The following is a 14,263-nucleotide window of genomic DNA, read 5'->3' on the forward strand; positions in this document are numbered from 1 at the left end:
CGCATGCAACATTATTTGCTGAGAAAGATCCCCAAATAAAGATAATTTATATAAAACATTTATAATAATTAAAATATTTATAAATATAATATATAGGGCCTATTATAAATATATAATACGGACTGAAATTCATTTTGAAATAAATTGCATTATTGTGGCAGATGAATAAAGCATTGATTAGACAATACAAAAAGTGGCTCAATATATTGTTGGTTTTATCCTCATATCAGTGAACAAGCTCATCAGTCTGTTTTCACAGTATGCATTCTTGCGTTCTGTCTGTGCTAATTGTTACTCTATGTACTGTACATGTGCGTGCCTCAGACAGATGCGTTTGGAGCATCTCACTGGTATTCAGCATCATAAATGCCGTATTTTTAGGATGCTGTGTCAAGTTAAAAGTTGTGGAAACTTTGAAAATCGCATCTCAAGATTCCAGTATTCTGTTGCGCTTCCTCAGTTAGCGGTTCTCATTCTGTGGCTGTGCTGCTTGTGAGGTTTGTTGAGGTGCGCTGCCACCTATTGACGAGTCTCGCAAAAACAGATGTACTTAAAGTCCCTGTGAAATCAAAATTAAAGTTTTGCTGCTTTTAGTCTATATTTATTCCCTTTAATGTCATCAATATGCTAGTGTACTTCCAAATGCTGACAAAATTCGTTTTCAGAAGATATAAGCATTTAAAATCAGCAGTGTCTCTCTTCCGGCTTGACAGACCGAGGCACAGTCCAATCAAATGCTTTCAAAATGAGAACATTCCCTCCCCTAACGTGTCTGGCTGTGTTCTTACTGGCGCTGATCATGCCTTCACAGGAACAATCCATGCTGTAGGGTCAATTCCAAACAGATTTTCTGATAAGAACCGCTTAAAAATTAGTTTTGACTTATCATTATCACCTTTCAGCCTTCTGAAACAGTGGAGGGTAATTGTCTTCCTATGGAATAGGGCATAGAATAACGACTTCTAAATAAGACACACTGACGCCGAAGCTGGACGAAAGAAAACTCGCTGGGGTTTATTTATATTTTTCTGCAGATGGAGGTTTCATAGATATACCGCTTGAGTAAGTGGTCTTTATGCTTAGTGTATTGTGATTCAAAATGTGGACAGTTTAGGTTCTACTCTCTTGTTTCACATTCATCTGTATTTGCACAACAGCTCCAGCCTTGTCCTTAAGCAAACAAAGTCCCCGCCCTGCATTTTTTTCTCGTTCGATAAGCCGTTTCACTTGGAAATACATCACAATACAGTAATAAAGTCGGTCTTAACTTCCGTTTCATGGCGAATTTAAACCTTGAATTGCTTGTGTGGTAAGAAAATTTACATACGCATCAGGTGGAATGATAAATTGCAAAAAAAAATGTAATGCATTCTTTTTTTTATATAATTAATCACACTAAATGAACATGTTAAATTGACAGCCCTAATTTTTATATAACGTTTTTAAGGAATCTGGGGGCTAACAATTTGATCCACAGATGTTTGAATGGATGCTTTTTGGTTATCCAGTCGTTTAGGATCCCCACAGTCATGGAAAAGATGAAAATATCATGGAAATTTTAAAGTTGTGTTTTCCAGGCCTGAAAAATTCAAGGAAATTCACACAATCTTATGAATCATGGAAAGGTTTACAGTGATTATACATATACAGTTGAAGTCAGAAGTTTACATACACTTAAGTTGAAGTCATTAAAACAAATTTTTTAACCACTCCACAGGTTTAATATTAGCAAACTATAGTTTTGGCAAGTCATTTAGGACACCTACTTTGTGTATGACACAAGTAATTTTTCCAACAATTGTTTACAGACAGATTGTTTCACTTATAATTGACTATATCACAATTCCAGTGGGACAGAAGTTTACATACACTAAGTTGACTGTGCCTTTAAGCAGCTTGAAAAACTCCAGAAAATGATGTCAAGCCTTTAGGCAATTAGCTTCTGATAGGAGGTGTACTGAATTTGAGGTGTACCTGTGGGTGTATTTTAAGACCTACCTTCAAACTCAGTCCCTCTTTGCTTGATGTCATGAGAAAATCAAAAGAAATCAGCCAAGACCTCAGAAAAACAATTTCCAAATTCCTGAAGGGGCCATGTTCATCTGTACAACATTTTCCTTGATCTCCTGACTGTTAACTTAAGAACTCAAAACTTCCTCCACAATTCAAAAAGAGCATTATTTTAAACCAAGCTGCAAAAACAGCTCATTTTGATTTTCCCTACTTTGTGACATCACATGGATGAATACATCACATAACTGCCTTTACAGCAAGACATCTAGTCTACTTTTACATCATAGCACCCTTGGCCCATCCACTGGCACTCAGTCAGAAAGGTGAAGAGGAGAAAACGAGACAGATGGGCCTAATATTCCTGCACAGCAAAAGGGACTTACACAGGACAACTTCTTGTGCCCATCTGGACTATTTTAAAATGTTTTTCTACATAAACATGCGATAGACAAACTGCTTTGATCGTTATCATGCATCTCGTGCCGCTTTTAAAATATACAATTTACAACTGTTAAAACAGATTGTTTCACTTTTAATTGACTATATCACAATTCCAGTGGGTTAGAAGTTTACATAAACTAAGATAACTGTGCCTTTAAGCAGCTTGGAAAATTCCAGAAAATGATGTCAAGCCTTTAGACAATTAGCCAATTAGCATCTGATAGGAGGTGTACTGAATTGGAGGTGTATCTGTGGATGTATTGTTAGGCCTACCTTCAAACTCAGTGCCTCTTTGCTTGACATCATGGGAAAATCAAAAGAAATCAGCCAAGACCTCAGAAAAAAAATTGTGGACCTCCACAAGTCTGGTTCATCCTTGGGAGCAATTTCCAAACACCTGAAGGTACCACGTTCATCTGTACAAACAATAGTACGCAAATATAAACACTATGGGACCACGCAGCCATAGACTTTGTGAAGATGCTGGAGGAAACAGGTATCTATATCCACAGTAAAACGAGTCCTATATCAACATAACCTGAAAGGCTGCTCCGCAAGGAAGAAGCCACTGCTCCAAAACTGTCATAAAAAAGCCAGACTACAGTTTGCAAGTGCACATGGGGACAAAGATCTTACTTTTTGGAGAAATGACCTCTGGTCTAATGAAAAAAATGTTTAACTGTTAGGCCATAATGACCATCGTTATGTTTGGAGGAAAAAGGGTGAGGCTTGCAAGCCGAAGAACACCATCCCAACCGTGAAGCATGGGGGTGGCAGCATCATGTTGTGGGGGTGCTTTGCTGCAGGAGGGACTGGTGCACTTCACAAAATAGATGGCATCAGTAGGAAGGAAAATTATGTTTATGTATTGAAGCAAGATCTCAAGACATCAGCCAGGAAGTTAAAGCTCGGTCGCAGATGGGTCTTCCAAATGGACAATGACTCCAAGCATACCTCAAGTTGTGGCAAAATGGCTTAAGGAAAACAAAGTCAAGGTATTGGAGTGGCCATCACAAAGCCCTGACCTCAATCCGATAGAAAATTTGTGGGCAGAACTGAAAAAGCATGTACGAGCAAGGAGGCCTACAAACCTGAATCAGTTACACCAGTTCTGTCCAGAGGAATGGGCCAAATTTCCAGCAATTTATTGTGAGAAGCTTGTGTAAGGCTACCCAAAACATTTGAGCCAAGTTAAACAATTTAAAGGCAATGCTACCAAATACTAACAAAGTGTATGTAAACTTCTGACCCACTGGGAATGTGATGAAAGAAATAAAAGCCGAAATAAATAATTCTTTCTACTATTATTCTGACATTTCACATTCTTAAAATAAAGTAGTGATCCTAACTGACCTAAGACAGGGAATATTTTCTATGATTAAATATCAGGAATTGTGAAAAACTGAGTTTAAATGTATCTGGTGTATGTAAAGAAATAAAGTTATGCTTTGCTCTAAAATAATTCATCGGATACATATTGCTCTTGTTTAGAGTAAAACTTTCTATCAAGTCTTAGTGAAGCCTGAGGTGTGAGCGAATTGCTCTTTTAATTGGATCAAAAGACTGAGTGATTCATTAGCGAATCAGTCTGAATTACTTATCCAGTAATCACAAAAAACTAGAATGATCATGGAAATTCATTGATCAAAAAGAGTGGAAACTGTGATCCAGTATCATCTTAAGGCCAAAATTATACTTCAGTTGTCCACGTTGGTGATCGCTCTGTGCAAAGTATGCATGCTGCAAATTTCGTCACCAGCACAGTCCATATGGACTGTCAGCGAGCGGCCTTTGATGCGGCCCAGATTTTCTCGACACGTGGACAGTCCTCATCTGTGCGCATCGTTGGCACATGTGCCTGCTGTTGACTGTACTAAAGAGTATTGCAAAGCAGTCGTAGTGTGCATGCATCGAACTCATTCGTACTTTGAAAGGTAACGTGGTCGACTGGGCACAATCCGATCCGGAATGCGTAAAACACCCTTTAGATGTTTGCAATAGTTGAAATGGGTTGTAAGTGTTATTATGATTGGGTCTGCCCAGTGTTACTATAGAGCTGCTATAGATGTAATCCAAAGGAATGGAAGAAGGATGAATGTGTTCAGAATGGCACACTGCCCATACAATTCCTACTACCTTTGCCATGTCTGTCTATGGCAGAAATATTTAGAGTAGTATGGTAGTATGCCATTCCGAACTCAGCCACTGTATCACTATTCAAACATCATTTTAACTGACTCTAACATTCTCCCTGAAGGACTTGGCCATGGGGGCCGATGCGGAGGGGGAGCCACTCAAAGATGCCATGAAAAGTATTGTCCCTGTGCTTCTCAACACTGAGATTCAACCCTATGACAAAATCCGCATCATACTTCTCTACATTTTCCATAAGAAAAAGGGTAAAATCTCGCTGTTCGATTATGACTTCATCTTGAACTCATATTCCCATAAACAGATGTGAAGTCTCAATCATGATTTCTGCCGTACATTCAGGCATTGGTGAAGAGAATCTCACGAAACTCATCCAGCATGCCAACGTGCAGCAGGACAGAAACATCATCACCAATCTGCAGCACCTGGGCTGCCCCATCATTACTGGGGTAAGAGGACAGCCTCTGATTTTAGAGTGTAAGCATACAGATTTACTGTAAACACAGTACAGCATAATGGAGCTGAGAGTACTATAGTTTTGATAACTAAACAAATACCCTGTATGACAGGGTAATACAGTATATTATAAAAAAAAATGCTATGAAGAGACTTCTATAAACATTTTTGATGTTGATGTGTTATGTCACAAACAAATTGTTGAATCAGAGCTTTAAATAACATCATTGAAATGGACGGTTTTCACCATACATACATATATATATATTTATATATATATATATATATATATATATATATATATATATATATATTTATATATATTTATATATTATGAACTGTTGCCTTCTGGCAGGCACTACAGAGCTCTGAGCACCAGAACCGTCAGGCACAGGAACAGTTTTTTCCCTCAGACTATCCATCTCATATACAGTTAAAACTGCCCCATTTATCAATAACTATGTGCAATACACAGTTTAGTCTTTTTATATTTATCCAACACATCCCATCTCTTCTGCCATTACATTCCCTTGTACTGTATATAACATAATTACAAATGGTACACTGAAATTTCATTCTGATTGATATTTTATTTTAAAACACTGAAACTCAAAATCAATTATTTTAAGGTGACATTGTTTTTTTGTTGGGAAATGTTTTTATGAAAAATAAAAAGCTGAAATATCTTGCTTGCATAAGTATTCAATCCCCACACATTAATATTTGATCGAGCCACCTTTTGCTGCAATAACTGCTTTAAGTCTTTTGGGGTACATATGTACCAGCTTTGCACACAGTGACGAAGTGATTTTGGCCGATTCTTCTCAGCAGATTTGCTCCAAGTTGTTCAGGTTGGTTGGGTGATGGTTGTGGACTGCAATTTTCAAATAGTGCCACAGATTCTCAATAGGATTGAGATCAGGACTTTGACTGGTCCACTGTAGGACATTTATCTTTTTATTCTTGAGCCACTCCAATGTTGCTTTGGCCTTGTTCTTGGGATCATTGTCATGCTGAAAGGTGAATTTCCTCCCAAGCTTCAGTTTTCAGCAGACTGAAGCAGGTTCTCTTGCAGTATTTCCCTATATTTTGCTCCATCCATTCTTCCTTCAATTCTAACAAGATGCCCAGTCCCTGCTGATGAGAAGCATCCCCACAGCATGATGCTGCCACCACCATACTTCACTGTAGGGATGGTGTGTCTTGAGGTATAGGAAGTGTTAGGTTTGCGCCACACATAGCGCTTTGTGTTTTGGCCAAAAAGCCACAAAATCTTCTCCCACATCGCAGCTGGGTCACTCACGTGCTTTCTGGCACACTCCAGACGTGCTTTCAGATGGTACTTTTGAGAATGGCTTCTTTCTTGCCACCCTCCCATACAGGCCAGCGTTATGCAGTGCTCTTGATATGGCTGACTGGTGCACCATTACTCCACTCCCAGACACTGAACTCTGTAGCTCCTCAAAGTGGTTTTTGGCCTCTCTGTGGCTTCTCTCACAAGTCTCCTTTTTGTTAGAGCACTGAGTTTTGAGGGACGGCCTTTTCTTGGCAGTGCCTGGATGATGTGGTGCAGCTTCCACTTCCTGATTAGTGCTCACTGGGATATCCAAACATTTGGATATTATTTTGTACCCTTTCCCTAATCTATGCATTTTTATTACTTTAACTTCTGTGGAATACTCTTTGGTCTTCATTTTCCTTCAGATTCACAGCCTGACCAATGATCCTTCAACAATGGGTTTTTTATCCAGAAAATGTGATTGCAACTTTAATGATTCACAGGTGGATGTCAATGGCAAAGTAATTGTGTCTTCGTTAGGGCAATTTCTTTTCAGCTTCCACAGCACAGAGGTTGAATACTTATGCAAGCAAGATATTTCAGTTTTTTTTTTTTTGTTTTTTTTATTGTTTTTTTTACATAAAACCAATGTCACCTAACAATAATTGATTTTGAGTTCCAGTGTTTTAAAATAAAATATCAAATTCAGTAATATGAGATAATTGGTCAGGGGTCTGAATACTTTTGCAAGGCACTTATATATATATATATATATATATATATATATATATATATATATATATATATATATATATATATATATATATATATATATATATACACACACACAGGTGCATCTCAATAAATTAGAATGTCGTGGAAAAGTTAATTTATTTCAGTAATTCAACTCAAATTGTGAAACTCGTGTATTAAATAAATTCAATGCACACAGACTGAAGTAGTTTAAGTCTTTTGTTCTTTTAATTGTGATGATTTTGGCTCACATTTAACAAAAACCCACCAATTCACTATCTCAAAAAATTAGAATATTTTGACATGCCAATCAGCTAATCAACTCAAAACACCTGCAAAGGTTTCCTGAGCCTTCAAAATGGTCTCTCAGTTTGGTTCACTAGGCTACAAAATCATAGGGAAGACTGCTGATCTGACAGTTGTCCAGAAGACAATCATTGACACCTTTCACAAGGAGGGTAAGCCACAAACATTCATTGCCAAAGAAGCTGGCTGTTCACAGAGTGCTGTATCCAAGCATGTTAACAGAAAGTTGAGTGGAAGGAAAAAGTGTGGAAGAAAAAGATGCACAACCAACCGAGAGAACCGCAGCCTTATGATTGTCAAGCAAAATCGATTCAAGAATTTGGGTGAACTTCACAAGGAATGGACTGAGGCTGGGGTCAAGGCATCAAGAGCCACCACACACAGACATGTCAAGGAATTTGGCTACAGTTGTTGTATTCCTCTTGTTAAGCCACTCCTGAACCACAGACAACGTCAGATGCGTCTTACCTGGGCTAAGGAGAAGAAGAACTGGACTGTTGCCCAGTGTTCCAAAGTCCTCTTTTCAGATGAGAGCAAGTTTTGTATTTCATTTGGAAACCAAGGTCCTAGAGTCTGGAGGAAGGGTGGAGAAGCTCATAGCCCAAGTTGCTTGAAGTCCAGTGTTAAGTTTCCACAGTCTGTGATGATTTGGGGTGCAATATCATCTGCTGGTGCTGGTCCATTGTGTTTTTTGAAAACCAAAGTCACTGCACCCGTTTACCAAGAAATTTTGGAGCACTTCATGCTTCCTTCTGCTGACCAGCTTTTTAAAGATGCTGATTTCATTTTCCAGCAGGATTTGGCACCTGCCCACACTGCCAAAAGCACCAAAAGTTGGTTAAATGACCATGGTGTTGGTGTGCTTGACTGGCCAGCAAACTCACCAGACCTGAACCCCATAGAGAATCTATGGGGTATTGTCAAGAGGAAAATGAGAAACAAGAGACCAAAAAATGCAGATGAGCTGAAGGCCACTGTCAAAGAAACCTGGGCTTCCATACCACCTCAGCAGTGCCACAAACTGATCACCTCCATGCCACGCCGAATTGAGGCATTAATTAAAGCAAAAGGAGCCCCTACCAAGTATTGAGTACATGTACAATAAATGAACATACTTTCCAGAAGGCCAACAATTCACTAAAAATGTTTTTTTTTATTGGTCTTATGATGTATTCTAATTTTTTGAGATAGTGAATTGGTGGGTTTTTGTTAAATGTGAGCCAAAATCATCACAATTAAAAGAACCAAAGACTTAAACTACTTCAGTCTGTGTGCATTGAATTTATTTAATACATGAGTTTCACAATTTGAGTTGAATTACTGAAATAAATGAACTTTTCCACGACATTCTAATTTATTGAGATGCACCTGTATATATATCATATATATGCAATAGTCATGATGCTTTATGACGTGATCGTTTAAAATTATAAGTGAAAAGAAAATGATTAAAACTAATTCTTCCGTGTTCATTTAATAAAAACCTTGATGGTTTTAACTAGATTTGTATTATGTGTCAGTTCTTACATTAAACATTTATAATCTAATTGGCTACAATGGCTGTTTGATTCACTGTGGGCCTGAGACTGACTAATGACCTATTCTCTGTCTCATTTGTAGGGCGCTAATGCTGGTAAGACACTGCCTGATAAGAAAGAGCGTACAGAACCCACATATCAGCTCTCCAGGTGGACGCCCTTCCTCAAAGATGTGATGGAGGTCAGGAAACACTGCTCTTTAGGTTTTATATTCATGCAAGAATAATGTCTGTACTAAATGCATTCTCATATAAATTCCTTCTGCTGTGCAGAATATCATTGAAGACAAGTGTGACAGAAAGCAGTGGCCCTTCCTGTCTGACCCCGCCCCCATCACCACCACACAACCTGCAGTCAGGTATCTGCACTTAAAGCGAGACAGATTATGTTTAAAAAGGTATTAGCTAGCCAGTGATTGAATAGATTAATTATACACAATAATTCAACTTTTGAATCTTAGTAACAAAAGACTTTTAGGGCTGGATAATCATCTGAAATGGCTTTCAATATTGACATTTGTGATATTGGGGATGAATGTAATTCAGTTGTCTTTGAATGTTGTACTAAAATAGGCCTAGATTGCTTGCTTGTTTTACAAGTGCACTTTCTGAGAAATTCTTAGTCAATCTTAGGAAATGGTGCCATTATCATTTTATTCATTTGAGAATGTTATAATGAACATTCAAGAAATCATGTTTCCCACCTCTGGCCCAAAGTATCAAAGTATTTTGGCTGTGATTGCCGTAGATATATATACCCCTTCTTCAAAAGCTACCACCCTCCCCATCTCCGCACACCACTCCGGAAATGATGGGGCTCCGTCTGACTTCCAACCCCTTAAAATGACTTGTCTGCCAATCATAACACTTGTCAGAGCCCAATTTTTATACATTTTTTCCCCCAAATTTATGACCATCCCATCTCCCAAAATACAAAGTCTGGGGCAAAGTTAAACTTGAGTGCCCAAAACGTCACACAAATAACTCTGAACCCTCAACCAAATATCTTGAATCATAACACACCCCCAAAAGACATGAGTTGTGTCCCCAACTTCTGATTGGCAACGCCAATAGGTGGGTGTGTCTTTAAGACCAAGCCTATATAATCTAGAGGGGGTCCAGTAAAATCTATGTAAAATCTTAAATTGCATGAGGTGAACCCTTGCATCTCTAGATGCAGACTTGACATTTTTTAGAATCCTAGTCCATACTCCTTCCTCCAATACCAAATTCAAATCTTTCTCCCATAATCTCTTGATAGAAATTAAAGCTCCGTCCCCCAGACTCTGAATTAGCAGGGGGTAATACACTGATGCCTCATGACCTTTTCCAAAAGCAGTAATCACCTCTCCCAAAGCATCTGCCACATTAGTGGGGGTGTGCTACTCCCAAAAACCATACAGAGCAAGTGGCACAGCTGTAAATACCTATAAAACTGAGATCTGGGAATCCCAAAATGATGACCCAAATTCTTAAAAGATCTCAACACTCCACTCTCATACAGGTCGCCGAGTGTAGCAGCCCCCCTCACAATCCACTCTGACCAACAGAAAGGGGACTTATTGATACATAATTTGGGGTGCATCCATATGCTTGAGGCAACATTTAAATAAATGTCAGAATTAAATACTCTGGCCTCTCTTGTCCAAATCACGTGCAAATGTGAAATAACGGCGTGTGACTTAACTTCTGTTAGTTAAATAGAAAGACATTGCAATGGTGAAATAGGGGCAAGGACTGAGACCGAACGTATAATAATAAAACAAAATCTTGGGTAGGCCTAGCCCACCTTTGTCAATCGGCCTATGTAATTTGTTGAAATGTAGTCCGGGACGTTTACCATTGGAAATGAAGGACTTCGCTATGCTATCAAATTGCTTAAAATAAGAGAGGGGGACATCTATAGGGAGTGACTGTAGTAGGTAGTTGAATTTTGTAATACAGTTCATTTTAATAACATTAACCTTCCCAGTCATGGATAAATGCCTACCTGTCCACATCGCTCGAAAACCTTTTAATTAAAGGGTCAAAATTAACTCTAACTAAGTCTGACAAATTTGCTGGGAATAAAATACCCAAATACTTAATGCCCTGTTTGGGCCACTGGAAGGCGCCCGGCTGGAAGGCTGTTACTGGACAGTACGCTGTCAGAGCCAATCTTCGGATTTAGACCAATTGACTTTGTATCCTGAGAACTTGGAAAAGGAATTAATAATTCTGTGGAAGCAAGGCATAGATCTAGTAGGGTCAGAGACGAATAATAAAATATCATCTGCGTAAAGCAGAAGTTTATGCGCCACACCTCCCGCCATCACCCCTGGAAAATCATCCTCCTTTCTTATCGTGGCTGCTAATGGTTCCAGGGCAAGACAGAACAATAATGGGGAAAGAGGGCAACCCTGCTGAGTGCCCCTATCCAGAGAAAAATAATCTGAAATTAATCCATTTGTTTGTACTGCTGCTACAGGGTGTCTATAAAGTAACTTAATCCAACCAATGATGTACTCTCGAACCCATACATTTCCAAAATCTTAAAAAGATAATCCCATTCTATCATATCAAGCGCCTTTTCGGTGTCAAGTTAGATGGCAGCGACCGGAGACTGATCATTCGCTACTGACCACATGACATTAATGAAACGCCTAATGTTATCAGAAGAACTACGGCCCCGAATAAACCCCACCTGATCTATATGTATAAGAGATGTCATAACTTTATTTAATCGGTTAGCCAAAATTTTTGACAACATTTTTACATCAAACTAGATCAGGGAAATTGGACGGTAACTTTTACACTCACTTGGAACTTTGTCCTTTTTAAGAATCAGACTGATCCGGGCTTGTGTCATGGTTTGAGGAAGCTTTCCATTCTTTAATGATTCAGTATGAACTTCTAACAAAAGTGGAGCCAGTTCTGTAGCATAAGATCTAAAAAATTCAGCGGCAAAACCATCTGGCCCCGGAGCCTTGCCTGTAGGTAAGGCCTTAATTACCTCGTCAAGCTCCTCCAAGGTTATCTCAGAATCAAGAGAATTGTTTTGCTCAGTCTTCAGTTTAGGGAGTTCTAATGGTTCCACAAATTTTCTAATATCTTCATCAGTAGACAAAGACATGGAACTATAAAGATCAAGATAGAATTCTTTAAAAGCATTATTAATATCAATGGTCGAGGTAAAAATTTCACCACCAGCAGATTTCACAGAGGGAATGGTAGAAAAAGACTCTCTCTGCTTTATATATCTAGCCAAAAGCTTCCCTGCTTTGTTCCCCGACTCAAAGTATTACTGTCTTGCCCTGAATAACTAAAACCACGACAAAATAGTATTATATCTGTATTTCAATCGGGTCAATTCTCTGAGACCATCAGATGACATTCGGCACTTCAGCTCTGCCTCAGCACTTTTAATATTTCCTTCCAATTCCACAAGTTCTTGTGCTTTGGATTTTTTTTGTGAATGAGGCATACTGTATGATCCGACTCCTAAGAACCGCCTTAAGTGCCTCCCAAGCCACGCCCACAGAAGTTGGTCTCCATATAAACACTGATTTCAGCCTTTAACATTTGTTGGAATTCAGGATTTTGCAAAAGGGATACATTAAAGTGGCAACTATACGATTTCCTTTTCTTCATATGTGGCAACACCTCTAAACACACCAGGGCGTGATCTGAGACTAAAATATTTCCAGTTGAGCAATCAACAACAGATGAAATGAGGGATTTAGATATAAAAATTAAATAAATTCTGGATTAAATCTTATGGACTGATGAAAAAAAATTATAGTCCCTCCCAGATGGGTTCAAAAGTCTCCAAATATCTGTAAGACCAAGATTTTTACACATCCTGTGATGCGTCAGTGTTGCTCTAGGGGGCTTGCACACTTTTGCTTCACTATGATCAAGGACTGAGTCCATCAAAAGATTAAAGTCTCCTCCCAATATTATATCATGAGGGGTCCCAGCGACTTGCAGCATCCCTTCAAGATCTATAAAAAAGCCCTGATCATCAACATTAGGTGCATAATTATTAGCCAAAATAAGACTTTGCCCCTGAATTTCTGTGAGCTTGCTCAATTTCCAGCTTATGGCCTGTTATGTCGAGCAGTTTCGGAAGGAGCCCATCCAGGAATTTCACCATATCCTGACCCTCTTCAGCCTCAGGAATTCCGACAATACAGACGTAATTCCGCCAGCTACGGTTCTCCATGTCCATCAACTTCTCCCAGACACGCTCCAAATCCACCTTGGTCGCGAGCGGATTAGCAGATAATTCCCTATCCGATGACTCCAAATAATCGATCCATTTCTCGACATCCCCCACTCTTGTAACCACCTCAGAGAACTTCTTCGCCATGGCAGTGATCGATCGACGTATCACAGCAAGATCCTCCAAGTCAGCAACGACCTTCGTCAGCATTGCCGACATGCGCAGCATCTCTCACCGCATCTCTCCGATCAAATCGGCTCCCTGGCTCGCGGCCCTCTCGGGGGTGTCAGCTTGAGCACGTAAGTGTCTTTTAATGTCTCCAGAGCCCAAGGATTTTGAATTATTTGACATATTGTCCTCCTAGAACAGTTATGGAACAGAGTGTATCGAATCTGACCGGTTTATATCATTAAAAGTGTTAAAACTTGCAAAGTGCGCAGAGCTCGCCATTCACACATCCAATCCTCGCATGGTGTTACGTCGTTTTTCGATACTTCTTAAATTAAAAACAAACATTTAAAAGTATATTCAGTGTTTATTTTAACATTCATTTTCCATCACATTCTACACAGGGTCAAATCCATCAAATGATTTGACTAATCCTGTTAATTATAGCAGTTGTAAGTCATGGGGACACTAATGGCATGGCTTTCTGAGAATGTTTCTGTGTCAAGACATGGTTTGCACACAGCTTTTCAGGTTGCAAAACTGAAAATGAAACTGGTCGCTTTGCATCTGGTCTAATATGTAAACTACATGCCTATAGCCTGTAGCTCATAATCAATAATTTTGTTATGACAGTGTGGTCTGACAATCCTCTTGTATCCTACCACAGCAGTGCACGGTTTGGAAACTGGCACAAGAACAAGTCTGCCACAGAGTACCACAGCGGCCCTCGCCTCATCATCTTTGTGATTGGCGGCTTGACTCACTCTGAAATGCGCTGTGCTTATGAAGTGACCCACGCCACCGAGGGCAAATGGGAGGTTCTGATTGGTGAGACGAGATGGCCTCCACTCTTATTAATGTATATGAAAGGGGATGCGCAATATATTGTTACCATACTGGTTATCGACCGATATTAATTTTTTATTTTTATCTAAGGACTACTAATTTTCAAAAC

At 39.2% G+C, this 14,263-nt stretch overlaps 1 protein-coding gene across 1 annotated transcript in view; it reads left to right on the top strand.

The window, feature by feature from the left end:
* Positions 1-14,263, top strand: part of LOC127450075 (syntaxin-binding protein 2-like) — a 38,765-nt gene that overhangs the window by 23,420 nt on the left and 1,082 nt on the right. Inside the window, exons 14-18 of the mRNA XM_051713806.1 lie at positions 4,712-4,853; positions 4,948-5,054; positions 9,020-9,118; positions 9,210-9,295; positions 13,976-14,136. Of these exons, the coding sequence (XP_051569766.1) occupies positions 4,712-4,853; positions 4,948-5,054; positions 9,020-9,118; positions 9,210-9,295; positions 13,976-14,136 (595 nt within the window). The remainder of the gene's footprint in view (positions 1-4,711; positions 4,854-4,947; positions 5,055-9,019; positions 9,119-9,209; positions 9,296-13,975; positions 14,137-14,263) is intronic.

Source organism: Myxocyprinus asiaticus, chromosome 13 (assembly GCF_019703515.2).
Source record: "Myxocyprinus asiaticus isolate MX2 ecotype Aquarium Trade chromosome 13, UBuf_Myxa_2, whole genome shotgun sequence".
Taxonomy (NCBI): domain Eukaryota; kingdom Metazoa; phylum Chordata; class Actinopteri; order Cypriniformes; family Catostomidae; genus Myxocyprinus; species Myxocyprinus asiaticus.